The sequence below is a fragment of the Morus notabilis genome, unplaced genomic scaffold, assembly GCF_000414095.1.
Source record: "Morus notabilis unplaced genomic scaffold, ASM41409v2 Scaffold936, whole genome shotgun sequence".
In the NCBI taxonomy this organism is placed as follows: domain Eukaryota; kingdom Viridiplantae; phylum Streptophyta; class Magnoliopsida; order Rosales; family Moraceae; genus Morus; species Morus notabilis.
In genome coordinates, this window is record NW_010367904.1 from 47,154 (window position 1) to 65,485 (window position 18,332).

At 38.6% G+C, this 18,332-nt stretch overlaps 1 protein-coding gene and 1 pseudogene across 1 annotated transcript; one reads left to right on the forward strand and one right to left on the reverse strand.

The window, feature by feature from the left end:
* The first annotated feature begins 4,059 nt into the window (after window positions 1-4,059).
* LOC21391533 lies at window positions 4,060-7,147 on the forward strand (annotated as a pseudogene).
* Window positions 7,148-7,184: 37 nt separating this feature from the next.
* LOC21391534 lies at window positions 7,185-16,087 on the reverse strand. Its single transcript, XM_010113680.2, has 12 exons — window positions 15,755-16,087; window positions 14,632-14,713; window positions 14,468-14,538; window positions 14,274-14,357; window positions 14,029-14,109; window positions 12,428-12,589; window positions 12,254-12,352; window positions 10,795-12,173; window positions 10,168-10,391; window positions 9,906-10,051; window positions 9,433-9,471; window positions 7,185-9,347 (listed from the first exon to the last, which is right to left on the reverse strand). Exons 1-12 carry the CDS (start codon window positions 15,911-15,913, stop codon window positions 7,797-7,799), a joined length of 4,077 nt encoding a protein of 1,358 aa, XP_010111982.1. The 5' UTR covers window positions 15,914-16,087; the 3' UTR covers window positions 7,185-7,796.
* Between the last annotated feature and the right edge of the window lie 2,245 nt (window positions 16,088-18,332).

Here is an 18,332-nt window from a genome sequence, read left to right on the forward strand (position 1 = left end):
GTGACTGAGCTGGATTGGTTAGCTACCCCACTCCTCACTGGTTATGCGCGCTATGGTACAACAGGACAGGGCCCATAAGAAGTAAAAGACAAGAAAATGAAACACGAAAATCATTCCATATAACGGTATGGGATCCGTAAACAGGAACGACAAGAGTAAGAAAACCAAATGAAAGTCGTTTAGAATTATGTACTAGAAAATATGACATGAATGCATATATGGGTATGCATAATTAATGCATCTGTTTATGACTTATTGATACTTGCTGAGCGAAAGCTCATTAAGTTTGTTCGTGTTGTAGGAAGCACGGGTAAGGCACCGGCTCCTTAAGACGTAATGCTGGGCATGCAGAGAGGATGTAGCAGTAGAATGTGGGAAAGTGGATTGTGAATGCATCACGTGTTTTGAAAACGCTGCTGAACTTTATATGTAAAATAAAATAGTGTTTTATGTATTTTGATGACTAATGTAACATAATGCTGTCAGAATGCTACATCATTTTAGGAATGGCTAAAAACAGAATGCTAGCTAAATGCTACAGTATTTTAACGTACATGGTAAAAAAAAATGGCCTGAAATTTTAAGAAGTCATAACTAGTACATGGTAGAGGTTAAGAAATGATAAGTATGAGCATAGGATGATGACCAAAAGTTAGGGTCCTCACAGATTGAGGGCACGATAATCAACACAGAAGCGCCAGCTTCCATCCTTCTTTTTGACCAGTAATACCGGGCTGGAGAAGGGGCTGTTGCTCAGCCTAATGATCCCTAAAGCCAACATTTCAGACACCAATTTCTCAATCTCGCCAGCTTCCATCCTTCTTTTTGACCAGTAATACCGGGCTGGAGAAGGGGCTGTTGCTCAGCCTAATGATCCCTAAAGCCAACATTTCAGACACCAATTTCTCAATCTCATTTTTTTGCACTTGGAGGTATCGGTAAGGCCTGATATTGGGTGGTTCAGCCTCGGCCTTGAGGACAATCTGGTGGTCCCGAGCATGACTCGGCGGTAATCCTTCCGGTGTCGTAAACACGTCTGAAAACTGAGCTAAAACCCCTTGGACGTTGGCGGGTTCCAGCATGTCCTGTCCACCCCTTCCCTTGCCCTCTAGAACACAGATTTCAAGCAAAGCCCCCATCACTTCACCCTGGAATTTTCGAGTGAGGGCACGAAAACACACCGATTCCCATCGTAGTATAGGATCCCCCTTCAAGCAAATCCACCCCTCAGCCGCCCTGAATTTCAAGGTGAATTCCCGCCAATTAACCCTAATTTCCCCTAATGTCCGCAGCCAGGAAACGCCAAGCACCACTTAGGCACAGCCTAATTCGAAAGGTACGGAATCCCCACACAACCGATAACCCTGGATTTCTAGTTCCACCCCCTTACACAACCACTTCTGCCTGACACAAGCTTCGTTCCCTACCTGGATGCCATAACTACCCGTGGTAGACAAGGTAATTCGCATCTCCTGCACGATCCTCACTGAGAGAAAATTGTACGAGGCCCCGCTGTCAATTAAGATAAGTACCTCACGGTCTCCAAGGATCCCTTTTAGTTTCATAGTATCGGAAGAATCAGCACGTTTAGGGAAAGTCCAGCCATGCCCCCTATCTCCTCAGCCAGAGCTTCCTCTGTCTCCTCCATGTCTTCTTCATCTTCTCCGACTTCCTCCAACACCAAAAGCACCTGTAGCTGCCGGTTCTTACACCGGTGACCAGGGCTGAACTTCTTGTCGCACCGGTAGCAGAGCCCCTTGGCTCGTCGGCGCTAGTACTCCTCATCCGTCATCCATTTAAACCCAGCCACTCCTTCGGACAGCCCTGACTGCGGCGTAGACCAAAGACGAGACCGTGGAGATGAGTTAGACTCCTTACCTGGAGTGGGCTGAAGGAAGCTTCCAGATTGACCTAGTTGTGTATTGGGCCACTTGTTTGGGCCCATCTCCCTTCCCAAGCCCTCAGTTCGCCATCCTCGGCCCAGTTTACCTCTCCTTAACCGGTCGACTGCTTCATTCCTCTCTTCAATTTGCTGGGCCAAGTCCATAACTTCCTGTAAGTTAATAGGCCTCAGTAATTTGACCTCAGCCCGTACGTCTTCTCGGAAGCCGTTAAGGAAAGCTCCCTGGAAAATGGGTTCCGGTATTCCTCTCATTGTTGCTGCTAAGGCCTCAAAACGGTCACGAAATTCCACCACCGTTCCTTCCTGTCGCAGAGCCATCAAGCGCTCTGTTGGGTCACCATCCTTCGCGCGGCTGAAACGGTGGAGGATTGCCGCCTTCAGATCTCGCCATTCGATGAAGGGGTGCTGCGAGTCCACTGGAACCACCCGAGGGCCCTTCCCGCCAACCCCCACGGCCCTTTTAGCCCAAACCAACAAACAATTATGAGTTAACGTTACACTAATTTTTATTATTTTTATATACAAAAAAATCTTTAAATAATACAAAATGAAGACTTTCTCCAATCAAAAAAAAAAAAAAAAAAAAAAGACTTTCTGACCCAATGATTAACCCGTTGAACCACAACTTAAGCTGACTGTACTCTGAATCAAAGAAACTGGAGTTTTTTTAAAGAAGGGGTCAAAATATCATTACCTTCTAATGCTAAATAAGTAAATGGCTGTGGACAACAATGCCTTGGCTTCTTCACCACCTAGTTTTTCCCTCAATTGCTATAAACGTTCTGTTGTAATTACTCAGCTGAGTCTTAAGGTCTATACAAATAAGTATCATAATCATAAAACCAGCTTGCTAATAAAATCAGGGATTGTACGGACATTCGTAGCTCTGTGTTACACCCGAGCCTAGGCGGAACAGATATGAACGGATGTATTTTAGAGGAGCTCGTAACGTTTTCGGTTGGAGAAAGGATGTGAGTGTGTGAGGAAGGTTGCTGAGGTGGCTATAGACGGTTAGGCTAGTCAAGGGAATAGTGCTAGGGAGCAGGGAGGTCACAACGGCCTCAGGAGTTTTAAGGGAGAGGATTGTGTGAGAGTGAGCACGTTGAGAGAAAACTAATACTTATTGTTTTGGTTTACTGGCCGAGCAGAACTCGTGGTTTCCAGTGACGATTAATGAATTGGATCCTTTGGTTGAGGTTCCTTCAGTAGTCTAGCTGTGGTGTTGTTCTGTGGTGGTTGTCTGTGTGTATTTTGTGTTGCAGGTACTCGGTGTCCCAACACTCTGCCGGTGGAGAAAGCAAAAAAGCTTTCTCCATAGGGCCAGTAATTAGGTTGGAAGCACCGGGTAGGTCTAATGTAATTGTTGTTTCCGGTATCGAATAGCGAATCGCCGAGGACGAACAAGGCCGCCAGTATTTCCAGCAGCCAGTACTGGTCAAAGCAGCCACTTGCTGTGCCTGCAAGGAATAATGTAGATACAGTAGCCCACAAATACATGGGAAACATATAACTGTTTCCTATTGTGCCTTTGGTTATAACTTATATATGTTCACCTTCGGTTATCTACTCCTTTGGCCTACAGTGCTATTAATGAAATAAAAGGACTTCTCTACCTATCTAATATCGCCCTTTTGTTTTGGTGGAGGTAATGTTTTGTTGGTCATGGGAAAAAATTAAAACAAAATCATTTATTAATAATGTTTGTGGGGTTTTTTTTTTTTTTTTTTTTTTGAGGAAAACTCATTTTTTTTTGTGGTTTGGCTGGATTTTTAGTTTGGATGGGCATAATGACACAAGAATAACGCTCATCTTATGAGACGAGGAGAGTTGACTTTTACAGCCAAGGACGTATTTGTAACACTATTAAAACAGAGGGGCACTTCAGTTCACTTCTCCCAAACGAAATCAAGTGGTGGGACTAAAAAGAGAAGGTATGGGTAAAAATATATAAGAAATTTGATAGAGTAGGAAAACAAAAATACTCTACTGATAGGAAGTATGAGTAGGATCACAACGGTACCAAACTGGGGCCCAAGTTTTCTAAAAGCTATCATGTCCCTCAAAATAAATTACGTTGGATTTCTGATTATTATATTAAAAGCTTGGTATAATGCTCTGATTTTTTTTCTTTCTTTATACCATGTTGATAGTCTTTGAAGCTGAATTCAATAGAAAGCGACATATGTAGAGTTTGGCCTCTCAATTGGACGCTTGGTTGTTTTCTTCTTGTATATTATTCAAATACAAGTATCTTTCAAAGCCAACGTAAAAGAAAAGTAAGTGTACAATCTTCTGAGGCAGCAATTTTGTCCCCATTTAGGGAAGGTTCTATTTGCCCTCCACGCAATTTGCTTATCCATCCGATGAACTTTACTCTATCACTAACTATCAAACTGATCAGACCAGTTTAATTTGCTGTTTTTAACTAACTCGCCATCCCAAGAAGAAAACCGGATTTTTCCAAACCCATCGGTATGTCCTTAACTTGTTTCTGATCAAAGAAGATCAAATTTTTCTTCTGTTACTTAATGTATAGAACATGAAGTGTTCTAATGGATCATAATGTTTTCCTTCAAATTGTTATGGTTTCAAGGTACTACTGATCGTAACTGTTCAGGTGCTTTTTGTGGAGTGAAACTGAATTGTTATGTAGAAATTTAACCCAATCACTGATTGGATTACAAGGAGCTCATGATCTATAGACATTTGTTTGCCCAGGATAAAATGGCAACTGAACCTGTCAACGTGAACGAGTTCCAAGAATTGGCGAAGAAGATCCTTCCAAAAATGTACTATGATTTCTACACTGGAGGAGCTGAGGACCAGCACACACTAAAACAGAATGTTGAGGCGTTTCAAAGAATCTTGTGAGTCTTAGACCTACTTCATGTTAGTTATTACAGTAACATAAAGAGAAACGAGTATAACTTTATTTCTCATTCATTTGTTGCTGTGGATTTCCAGACTACGACCAAGAGTTCTTGTAGATGTTAGCAGAATAGATATGTCAACAACTGTATTGGGTTTCAAAATCTCCGCACCTATTATGATTGCTCCAACTGCTATGCATCAATTAGCTCATCCCGAAGGTCTAAATTCCTAGATGAATTCTCCCATCAGATAATGACTTCAAAGTTCAAACTCTCTCTTTTACAATGCATGATGTATAATTCTTCTGCAAGTTTACCGCAGGAGAGGTCGCCACTGCTAGAGCAGCGGATGCATGCAACACCATCATGGTATTGTCGTTCTCGTCCACCCGCACCATAGAGCAAGTTGCTGCGAGCTGCAATGCTGTTCGGTTCTATCAGTAAGTAGGTTGTTGGTCCCTTTCGGTTAGATAATTCTTCCTCAATCTGAGTTTCCATGTTTATATAATCATTTCATGTTAATGCAACACCATTTTTAATGTTTGACACTGTTAAATTCATAGTTTGTGGTCTCTCATGCTACTTCAGAGAGAAGCATTTCATTTTAAAACATGTTTTTGATGACTATTGCAGAATGATTGCACCTAAACTGAAGAATCTTGAAGGCCTTATGCCCACTGAAGTTGACTTTGTGAGTGGTATATGGTTCATTTCTTAGATTTTGCTCGTAGTTTTATTAAATTTTACTGCGAAAATCATTTCCTTTCATCAAGAAATCATTATTTACTGAAAGCTTCATTTGATTAGCAAATTTTTCCCTCGAAAATATGACAAACTCAAGCATTAGCGCATATATTTGTGATTATGTCTTTTTGAGGGAGCTCCAAAACAAGTAGTCTTACTTATTTGGCTTTTTTTTCTTGGAAATTTCTGTTATAAATACTCAACTAAGACAAATTCATAGATACAGGATGATGGCTCAAACCTAGCGGCTTATGCCAATCGGAATATGGATGCTTCTCTGTGTTGGAAGGTAGAAATCGGCTGATTGTTACCTTTTTCTGAGCTGTAGGCAATAATATTTTTACTCTGAAGTTTTATTTTTTAGTTTTTATATTATATATCTTACCTCTTTTTCTTGCATGAAATGCTACTATAAAGATGTATGGAATAAACAGAGTTTTTCATTTGGTATCTCGCAACTTGAAGCCTGGAGTTATATGTTACTGTACTTCCTATGTTTTATACTCTTGTGTGCATGATTTTGGTTGGAATGCAGACATGGATTGTTGTTTTCTAATGTTTCAATCAGCTTATTTAGTGCCAAAAAAAAATAAAAATAAAAACATCCACAGGATATTGAGTGGTTAAGATCAATCACGAACTTGCCAATCCTTGTCAAGGGAGTACTCACTCATGAAGATGGTAATTCAATGGCTTCATATTATGAATGTTTCCTTCATTTCTAAGAACTAGAAGTCGACCCTTATTCAATATGTGATGTCCAAACATTTTCAGCAAGAAAGGCTGTTGAAGCAGGCGTTGCTGGGGTTATCGTCTCTAATCACGGAGGCCGCCAGCTAGATTTTTCTCCTGCCACTGTTTCAGTCTTAGAAGAGGTGAGCAGTATTTCAGCTAGTTGTCGTTCTTCAGAATGAAAATTCTCCTTTAGCTTTTGGTAAGCTCTCTTGTTATGGAAAGTCAATGAGGAAGGTCCTAATGTTTAACTACTTATGGGATGTGATTTTCAGGTGGTTCATGCTGTTGGAGGAAAAGTTCCTATTCTGTTTGATGGCGGAGTACGGCGAGGAACAGACATCTTCAAGGCGTTAGCCCTTGGTGCCCAAGCTGTACTTGTGAGCTCTTCCTCGTTTTATAGTAGAAAAATTAATCCATGACACCAAGCAATAGTAGAAAAAACATATTAAATGCTTGTGCCTCACTTCACTTTCTTATTTGTAAACCGCAGGTTGGAAGGCCAGTTGTCTATGGCCTAGCCGCAATGGGGCAAAATGGGGTACGAAGTGTAATTGAAATGCTGAAGAATGAGCTTGAGCTTACCATGGCCCTTTCTGGCTGTCCTACTCTTAAGGATATCACGAGGAGTCATGTGAGGACGGCTCATGAAAGTTTCCACTCAAAGCTTTAATTTCTTTTCAATGTTTAAGCAATGCATTACTACTTATGGATCATCTTCTGTACATACAATAATATGATATTTCATTTGTCTGAAAATATTCATGAATACTCAGATTTGGAATGTCTCGGGTAAGAGCATCCAGCCATAAGCATTTATCTACCGCATCTTATTTTATTCTACTGAACTCAACCCACCTTTTTGGTTTCCAATGTATACAAAATGAGCACTGAAAAGAGATGTATGTTTCCTTGAATCAGAGAAGAAAGTTATATGTCTGGTAAGATGGAGAACTCTCTCTAATACCAAACACTTACTAAACATAATAACAAGCATCCATCTTGTTCTGTTCATCCTACAATATAATCAAATATCGTTCATCACAAATTGGGTACAAAAAATTGACCTGATAGCTTGGGGCCATTAGAAATTCCACTCTAGATACATGTAAGAGTTATTCCACACAGATGTCCACGGACATTCGACAAATCAACACAATAAATTAGAAATTTCAGCAGTGGCATCAGGAACCCTCCCTGGGCCCCCGCGGTACAAGAAAAAGGAGCCAAAAGTGAAGGATTCAAAGGTGTTTATAAAATCATCCTACTGTACCAGAAATCTAATGCCTGTAATTTACTACACCACACTTTTCTACACATTATTTGTAGATACAACTTATTGAAAATTCCTCCACAGTTCTTGACTTCAATCTTATTGCCACAATTAGAATGATTTGGACCAAGACAGCTGTACCGTTATTTCCAGACTTAATGAATTGTTGTCATCATGCCTTCAATCTCTTCCCCTCTCCAATGCCTTTTAACAGTCTATGGGGATTGATAAGAAAACTCACAAACAAGACTGCTAAAGAGGAGGGCAGTTTCCACTATGCATTACTGACAGAGTTACTCTTGTTCGCACCTTGAAGGTCCATAGGAGAATTAGTGATACTACCAACTGAGCCGAGGGTTTGAGAGCTCAACTGTGGGCTGGCCGGACATGCCTCTGGGTTAGCGGCACTCATGGCATGAATAGCCCCAGCACTCATCTGTGGGCTCATTGGAGTTCGTTGGCTCATTTGCTGTGGGCTGGCCTGTTGCTGTGGCGGTGGCTGCTGCTGCTGGGTTTGCTGGTTCATTTGTGGAATTCCCATGGTTGAGGGTGAGCCAACTTGTGGTGGGGAAACAACAGCCTGTAGCGATGAGGTTGTTTCTTGATGATGCTGCTGCTGCTGCTGCTGCTGCCGCTGCTGCATCTGTTGCTGCTGTTGCAATTGTTGTTGTTGCTGTTGTTGTTGCAATTGCTGTTGCTGCTGTAGTTGCTGCTGTAGTTGCTGCTGTAGTTGCAACTGTTGCTGTTGTTGTTGCTGCTGGTTCATGCATATATTCATTCCTGCCATCAACTTTGGAGGACCCATAGCTGCCATTGGTGCTCGTTGCATCGGGCTCATGTTCCCTCGGTTCAAAGGCTGACCAAGCATTGAGAGACCAGTAGAGCCTGGATGCACCTGTCTGGCTCCCGAAATCCCTGCTATGCCAGACTGGGGACTGCCTAGCATTGTTGCTCGGTTTTGCGCCATCCTAAGTTTTGATGCCATGATAACAGCTGGTGCTAACGTCCCAGACCGTATATGCTGGCTTATTGCATTGCCAATATTTGAAGCCTGGCTTAAATTCATTTGGTTCTGCCCCACGTTTCCCATTCCAGATATAGATGTCATGGGCGCTGAGATTCCTGTTCCACTTATTCCCCTTGCATTTCCCATTCCCATTGCATTGCCAAGGCCTGCAATTCCAACCATGTTATTGCCTACATTTCCCATACCCACAGCCGTTCCAAGACCCATCATCATTTTCCTCTGCATTTGAGGTTGCTGCTGCTGTTGCTGTTGCTGTTGCTGTTGTTGTAAGAGCTGAAGCTGGAGAGCCGAAGGCTTGCTCACCATTTGATTACCCAATTGTATATTCGAGTTCTGCCCAATTGCATTCAAGTTTGAAAGAGGGTTTGTTGCAAGCATCATTGATCTCTGAAACTGGGGATGCTGCTGTTGAATGAATTGGTTCGGCTGCTGTTGCTGCTGCTGCTGCTGCTGCTGCTGAGGAAGTGATGACTGTGACTCAGGAAGATGTGGCCGAGGGGGCATTGAAGCCCCAGATAAGAGCCCTTGAGACATCTGCAAGGCCTGAGTGGTTCCAGGTGGCAGCATCCTCGAGTTTGCCAGAAGATTCTGGGCTGGGTTTAGAGATGTATTACCGCTACTAGTTGGCTTGACAACTTCATTGGATGGCTGGCCAGAAACTGCTTCTTCGTATTGTTGCATCTCAACCACTGAATTATTAGGATGCATCCCAGCAACATTTGATTGATTGCCAATGGCAACATTGATGCGGGGCTTAGGTTGGATATGTTGTTGCACCTCATATCCTTCACGTTGCATCTGCATTAGCAGAAAACAATTACTTAAAAAACAACAGGGATGGATGACATAAAAGGACTTCAAGAATATTGCTGCTAAAACATACCAATGCACGAAACTGTTGTGCAAGCAAATCTGCAAAATGCTGTTACAGAAATTCATCAGACTTACAAGTCAGAAGAACACAAAGCTACTTGAAAGGGTAAAAATACTAAATATGACGCTTCAAAAGCAGGAAAAGTCTACAATTGAAATGGTTTTTGGCCAACTTCCTATCAAATAGACTATTTAACCAACCCCTAGTTAAAGTAGATGATAGGTAAGGAATAACCAGCCAAAAGCACAATAACGCTAAAACTGAAAGCTATATTAAATTCCAGAAGTCAATCTGAAAAAACAGTGTAAATTAGGGTTGACTTCACAAAGATCAAACAAAGTTTGGAAAATCTAGATAATTTTGAGGAGATGGTTTGAACGCGACATTTTCTATTGATTATCCCAAATGACTGGGCATAGGCCCACTTTGGTCATTAGCAGGCTGATCCCTAAGAAAGCTGTGATTCGTCTTGTAAAACTTACTGTATTGGGCAATGTAGGAAGGTAATCCTCCACAGCATGAAAATCAGCCTCAGCATCTCCATGAAGCATTGCAACAGTTCCATCATTTTGCTTCTCTGACATTATCATCCTAGTCCGGAACTTAGGAACACAAGTAATGCAATTTCCTGCATGAGCAATATTCAGACAAATGCAAGAATAAACCAATATCAGAAAGGAATTCACAAAATAAACATATAAACACAACAAGAGACCAAACATTACATGTACTAATACAACAAACCTTGAACTGTACGCTCCTGATGCCCCAAAGCTATAAATGTAGTCTTGCAGATATTCATGCTGCCACCTATAAGTGACTTTGATAGGGGTTTTTCAGTGTCGTCTTTGAAATCCTCATTATTTGGAGGGGTGGAAAGAGCAGCCTTAAGTATTTGAGGCAAATGTGCATTAGACTTTTTGATTGTGTAATTATCAACCTTATTCTTTTTGCAGTTGAGTTTATGCCTGAAACAAAGAAACGTTGAAGTTTATGAAGAAACTATGCGAAAAGGATCTACTGTTCTTACATTGTTCTAATGTACATACCAATCAGATTAGTACATCAAGAAATCAAGTTAAAGATACAAACAAAGATGGTTAGGAAAAAAAAGTGTGTAAGGTGATCTTCAAAATCGGAAAAAAAAATAATTATTATTATCATATTTGTTTGCCCGCTTTGTGTATTAAAAGAACAGTTGATACTCATCAAATATTTCATGCTCCTCTGTAGGTTGGCTACCAACGAAAACAATGAGCTAATAATACAAGCAATAATAAGATGGTTCTGATACATAGATAAGCAAATAAGTTATCACAATCGCATAAATGCATAAACTCTACAGCAAGGATAGAACAGATGACATTGTACCTCAGAGTCACCATTTCAATCTTTGAAAACCTATCAAGCATGTCTTTGTCAACTGAAGGTTGGGTCCCGACTGATGGACTGGTAACATTTGGTGGAACACTCATATTACTAACACTAGCAGGGGAACCGACCCCACTAATTGCTGGGGTCTTGGGAAGGGAATTTGATCTACGTTTTGCAGCAAGTTGAGCCTGATGTTGCCTTTGCAGGGAATCATTACCACTGGAAGTCATGGATGGGGTCCCACCAACAGCATTTACTGAGGAAATTGCAGCCCTCTCCTTTTGTGATACTCCAACAGTAGCAGATGTTGTTACTGTTCCAAAGTGGGGTCCTGATGAACAACTGGAAAACTCCCCAGATTTTGATGACAATGGAGATTGGACCAAAGTTCCTGAAGACAACCTGGGGCTTTGCACTGATTTTCTTTTCTGAAGTTGTTCCTCCTTTCTGCCATCTTTCTCAGTCTGCTGACCAAGATTATTCCAAGGGCTCTGAGGAAAATTAGATCTCATGAAAGTATGCTGGGGTAGTCTTTGTTGGTGCCTTGCTTGCTGTGGATCAAGATGGCTTGTTTCTGTGTCCGCCATCTGCATATCATTTCTACCCCCACTGAGCTCTGGCCCATCTAACTTACCTGTATCAAATTGTTCTTCCTTGGGAGTGAATCTCATGCCCTGTTGTCCTGCAGAAAATGGGGCTGCCCCAGAATCCTGATTCAAAACCCCTTCAAACACCTGACGGGAAAACTTTTGATTCCCAGTATTTGCATATTGAATTCCTCTAGCCATTGCTTGCTGCTGCAACAATGTATTCTTCCAGTCCAATTCTGATAAGCTGTCCATAAGTGGGCCAATTCGCTGCGGTTGCATTCCCTCAAGACCCACCGGCATAGGCCTTGCCCTTTTATTTAAACTAGATAAGGGTGGCACTTGTCCATCTTGGTTCTCCCTCTTTCTATGAAAAGAGGCGCTAGAGTTTATATTGTCACCATATGAGATCATCACATCCTGTCCAGCAGGAGATGCCCCTGATGTATTAACTACAGGTCCTGCCACATGATCTTGAGCACTTCTTGGGGTGCCAACCCCCATTTGATACCCTGATTGATTAGACATCAAATGAGGTGTCGCAACAGAAGCATCTGACACAAAGCTATTAGCTCTTAAGGCATTGATGTTGCTATTTAGATTCTCCTGAACATGCTCTGCTGTTATGTTGCCTGGAACAATTCCTGATTCTCCCAATCTGCAGTTAGAGCTTTCTGGAACCCTATCAATGCAAATTTTCTTCCCATGTGTTTTGCAGTTAGATGTGACAGTAACTTCAGGTATCTGTCTTACTCTCTTTCTCCGCAAACTGCAAAGAGCCAAATCAAGCTGCAAATTGTATGCAACATAATTAGATATTATCAGTTCTGTGCATAAAGAACTATGAAATCAGCCTTAATGTTGATTACCTTTGTGGGAACTGGATTCTTACATAGCCTATCCAACTCGGGAGTAGGATCTAAATGAAGTTTTGGTTGCAATGCTTTCAATATCCGAGACTCCATTTCCTGCAATTAAAATGCATCAGTAAACCAAAGCATTACATTTATTTGCAAAGGATGATGTAAGTGAAATATACTAACCATCAGATCACCATATGTCCAAGAACTATCTGAGATCAGAGGAATATCCTTCACAACATTCTCTAATGACATTCTAAGGCGTACTTTATTTACAATAGGGCACCCATCAGTTGGCTGTGAACCAGATCCTGGTTCTGAAGCACATTTACGGTAATCATGTACCTGCAAAAGCATCAAAAATACAATGAAACACAGAAACCAATTGTTACAACCATTTATTTTCTACCAGACTAGAAGATCCACAAAAATGAAACCGCACTTGTTTCCACAAATAAACAGTGCAAAATATCCCCATTTTCAACATTTTCTTTTGGGAAAATTTCATTTTGGTACCCTATGTTATATCAAAATTTGAGTTTGGTACCCTCTGGTTTTGAAAATTTCGTGCCGGTACCTCGACCTTTTAGAAAATCTTTTTTTGATACCTTAGAGACCTTTTTGGGATGTGAAATATCAAATATACCCTTCTTATTAATAAACCAAAAACTAATAAATTTAGAAAAAATTTTAAAAATATTTAGAACAATTAAAAAATTAAAAAACAGTAAAAAAAATAAAAAAACAAAAACAATGACAAAATCAAAGAACAACTGAGAATAAAAAACAAGATTTGCAAACAACACTTTAACAGCAAACACCAAACCAAATCTCCAAAGAACAAATCATTCCTCTGCAGCAAACACCAAGACCCACCCAAACCATTCCTCTGCAGCCTTAACCCACCCCCGTCACCGTTGCCCAAATCTGAGGACCTTCGAACAAATGGAGGAATTCAGAACCCCAAGGTCGGCCATCGAGTGTGGTCGCAATGAGGTCGCCGGGGCTGGGCTCATCGGAGAGAGATAGAGTTGGTCGAGAGAAAGTTCTAGCCTCTAAATATTCTATCCTTTATTGGACAGTGATGTGTTTGATTTCACAATCCAGGTTTAGGTTTGAAAATTTTGATCTGACTGTGTTTGCGTTCAATTGCATTCGAAACTCTGGGTGCTTGAGTTAAATAAAGGAATATAATGTTTGATCTTTTCATTGAGATCCGTAGGAATGTGGTGGGTTTTTTTTTTTTTTACTTGTGTGTGTGTGTGTGTTTGTGAAAGGGAATTTCATGGGATGAAAATTGAATTTGATTGTTCAAGCAAAAAAAGTTGAATTCAATTGGGTTCTCTCTTTCATTTTACATTTTTTTAATTTTTATAAATTTTAAATTATTTTTCTTATTATTTTTTTAATTTTAAATTTTTAGTTAAATAAATAGAAGAGCAAATTTGACATTTCACATCCCAAAAAAGGGTTTCGAGGAACCAAAAAAAAATTTTCTAAAAGGTTGAGGTACATGCATGAAATTTTCAAAAACAAAGGGTACCAAACTCATATTTTGATATACCACAGGGTACCAAAATGAAATTTTCCTTTTTATTTTTGCAGGACTGCAGAAATTAGATGACGACAGTTGGAAAACTATGCACAAATTTACCAACAATTGTTGGAGACAACCTAGAAAAGATATCATATTTCAGAAGAAATGTATTCGACATTTTCATATTCGAAGAAAGAATCATTCATTAATATTGAAAAAAGTAAAAGAAATAACCAAAAAAACTCACCTCACAAACAAGTGTTCCATCAATGAACTTGCAAGGTATATCATCCAGAATGTCACCTGGCAACCGACCAGACTCAATTGCCTCCAAAAAGAGTTTAGAAAGGAAAGGGGAAGAAATTAGTGCAATAAAAACTTAAAGCAAATGAGTAAAAAGTAGCTAAGAAACACTGAAAGGGTACCACAAACACGATACTCAACTTTAGATGATAATGTTCTTACAGATGAACTTAATTACTGGATACTTACTGAGAAGAGAGTTTCAGATGTCCTATCATAAGGATGTAACGACTTTGGAACCTCTTGAACGGTTGGCTGATGCGAAGTATCATTCTGAATATTCAGAAATAGAATTAAAAACAAACAACATGGTCAAGGGAGTCCTGAATCCTTAGAACTGACTCTTTAATTTTATTCCATGCTAAAAGTTCTTTTCAACAAACCTCTGAAGGTTTTCCAATAGAGTATCCATCTACAAAGAGGTTCAACGTGAAGGAAGCTTCACTCTCTGGCTCTGCGACAACAACAGCAACAAAAATGAGTGAAGATATTGAGAAATAGGATCCAGGTAAGCCCAAAATAGTGAAATAGACTAATTGAGATTAACCTGTTAATACATGTTGCTCTTCAGAAGACAGGGTTGACCCAGACACCCTAGCAACTTTCTCACCTCCCTCAACAACACCACCCTATAAGATTAGTCAATCCACATTAACATATATAAGTGTGTGTAGTGATATATTGATAGAAACGCTACTCCAAATTATCAGAGAATAGAAATATAGTAAAGAAAATTTATATCAAACCACTGTCTCATTCTGCTTATTCCATGGTTACAGAGCAAAGTAAAATAATAGCTTCTTTGAGAATAGATAGAAGTTAGCATGTATCAAGTGTCGGGAGGAAAATATAGATTCTGTTTAGTGTTTTCTGCTAATCTCATTTCCAGACAGACAAAAAGTTCTTTTTTACAGGGGTTAGTTGGATCAACAAGCAAGCCAAAATCAGAAACGGTACTGCTTTTCCCGGGCACCCAATTAACATAAATGTAAGGCTTATCAGCTTTTACATCAATACTAATTCGCACTCAAATGAAACATACTGGAATCAAAAAAATAAAAAATAAAAAAACACGATTTTTGCAAACTAAAGTTCACATCTTCCTCAGACTTCTGCAGAGCACCTACTTACTATTCTTGATGGAGGGAAAAAATACTAAATATCTGTTGAAGACTCGGCCATAATGGAAAACCAAGATAAAAAGACCACAGCTTGAATCAATAATCAGTCATATTTAAACGTAAAACATCAAAAAGCTACAATAATATAATAAAAAAATACCAACTTTTGGATGTCCAAAGTCCGTACCAAATTCCCTTATGACATTTATAAGAAGATAACCTCCAAAAAAGAAAAATCAGTTCAAATGAGTATCACTTCGCAGAAACCGAAATACCAAAAGATCTAAAAATTGTAACTTTAAACCTCTCCTCTTGTCAGATAAACGCCAGCAATCAAATATGATTCCCCCAATCACCAAAAAAGAGAGAGAGAGAGAGAGAGAGAGGCAAGAAGAAAAAGAGATTAATTGCCACTTTTGGCGAACTTCAATTTCACTTTCTGAAAAAGAAGCCTCCCACTTTTTCAGGTAAATTTGACGACCAATTTTGAGTAAGACACAGAATTCATCAATTTCTCTCTCTCTCTCTTACAACTATCAAAGACTTTACCTCGAGCTTCCGAGCATTGGATTCGTCTCCGCGAACAATTCGCAAGCTATCTCTGGAATTCTCCGCCACATCGTCGACAGCAACGTTGGTGTCGGATTGAAGAGAAGGCTTGGGGCGGAACCTGGTACCGGTTTTCGACACTTTGAAGGACACACCCATTGGAGAATCTGAGATCGTTACGGCCCTAATAGGGTGTTTGGATCATGAGAAAACTGGGAGGAAAATTGACATACAATACGTACGAAAAAGGGAACCCTAACTAGAAATGCTTTGAGCAAGTGCAGGTACTATGATGCGGAACAAGGACGAAGAATTCGGAACGTCTTTTTGCTGAGAAAGAAAAAAGGGAGGTTTTATTTTAGTCGGGACTTCATTCAGCAAATAATAAATGAATAAAAAGAAAATAGTTATTCCTGAACAAACATGAGAAGAGTATCTTTTTTTTTTTTTTCCTTCTTCTATATCAGATTTTTATGGTAAAATCTTTACTTACTGGCTCTTTTTGGATAAACACAATTTAAGGACCATTAATGGTGCCGCAAGCCCTTTCCTCTTTTCTTTTGCATTTTTATTTGTTTATTACTAATATTCTTATTATTATTATTGCCATTTTTCCCAAAGAAATATTATACTATTAATTAAAGGTCAAATATTTGGGTTTTGCAGTTTTTTTTTTAGAAAATGCAATTAAACTCCTCAATTTTGGTGTTTTACCATATTACCCTTCATTTACATGCCATGTCAGATCACATGGAGAATTTCATAAAGGCCCATGGGCTCGTTTACTTCGCTGATTCGAGTTTGTAATTCAAGTTGAGATGTGATTTTATGTGAGAGCTTTTTACTGTAGCAAAAAAGTTAGATTTGATTGTTTCTGAGAGCTTTTTACTGTAGCAAAACTCAAATTCTAAACTCGAATCGGCGAAATGAACGGGTTCGCTTATTTGAATTTTTAATTTGAGTTGAGATATGATTTTATGTGAGAGTTTTTTACTGTAGCAAAAAAATTAAATGTGATTATTTATAATAGCTTTTTACTGTAACAAAACTCAAATTCTAAACTTGAATCAGTAAAATGAACGAGGCCTAAATTTAATGCAATTCAAAAGTTTAGGGGCACAATGCTAAAAGTTCAGGGGGATTTTAAAAAGTTATCTAAAAAAAAATGAACATTGTGGATTACATGCAGCTACCAGCTACTACAATAATACCGTTTATGCGTAGGCGTATAAACGACGAAACGAGTTCTATTTAAAGACTTGCCGTTTAGAACTAATTTCTTTATTTTTTTATTTTAGTAGACTAATTTCTTTATTTAACTCAAACACGATGAAATGAGTTCTGTTTAAAGACTTGTTGTTTAGAACTAATTTCTTTACTTTTTTATTTTAGTAAATTAATTTCTTTATTTGATTTAAATACGATAAAACGAGTTCAGACTTGTCATTTAGAACTAATTCTTTTACTCTTTTTTTTATTTTAGGAGATTAATTTCTTTACTTGACTTAAACAAGGGTGTAATTTATTCTTGTAATTCGGTTAAGCGACATGTCGGTTTTCTTTTAAGAATTGAGACGTATAAACATGTGTCGGAATTTGAAAAATGGATGAAGTGGACAAATTGCAAACGAACAATGTCACGAACAATGTCCATGTCCCTTAAATTTCAGTAAACATTGGTTATCATATTATCTTATCTTATTATTCTCTAAAAACATACCTCTTTCAAAAAAATTATTTTACATATTTACTCCTTGAATTTGTATGGTTTTAGTGAACGTTTAGTTCATAAATTTAGAATTATGATTCAAAATCATTCTTGATTTGCATGTGTTTTTTGTGACAAAAAATATTGTAACGAACCACGAACCATGATTCAAATCATGGCACGTATACACCAACTAAACGCACCCTTAGTAATTTATCACCTGAACTTTTAACTTAACAAGTTGCCCCCTCAACTTGTAAAATTGTTATAATGTGTCTAATTTTGATAATTTTGTTAAATTAGTGTCCAAAAAACACGTTTGACTAAAAATTATAACATATCAATTCAAATGTAATATAAATCTTTTAATTTCTCAACGTTTAATTTCTTAAATCTAAAATACAAAACAGTAAATTTAGTAAATTATGACACATTGCAACAATTTACAAATGCAAGGAGTTCATTGTCAAAATTAAAATTTAAGGAATAATTTATTAAACCACAACAAATTTAAGTGACAATTGTACTAAAATCTCAAAAAAAAAATCAGCTCTACAAAATAAATTAAGAAATCATTTCAATTGAAGAAAAAAATCATCTCTAGAAAATAAATTAAGAAATCATTTCAGTTGAAAAAAAAAAATCTATCAAAAAAAGTGAGAAATCGCTCAAAAAAATTTAAAAACTAACAATAAAATAACGAAAAACAAAAATTGCGTGCATAACTATGCTTTTGCAACACCGAGCTCTAATTAAATAAATAATTAACCTTTTAATTTAAAAATTGAATAAATGAACACAGCTAACCTTTGTTAGATTTTAAGCCAGAGTCAAATTAACGTCAAACAACATAAATATTACTGAGCTCGA

Bases quoted from the DNA above. Each gene is read 5' to 3' on its own strand.
- LOC21391534 (XM_010113680.2), bottom strand. From the start codon at position 15,913: ATGGGTGTGTCCTTCAAAGTGTCGAAAACCGGTACCAGGTTCCGCCCC. The intron at 14,539-14,631 runs GTTAATCTCAAT...TTGTTGTCGCAG, and splicing joins AGAGCAACATGTATTAACAG to AGCCAGAGAGTGAAGCTTCC. The intron at 9,348-9,432 runs GTATGTTTTAGC...CTGCTAATGCAG, and splicing joins CACAACAGTTTCGTGCATTG to ATGCAACGTGAAGGATATGA.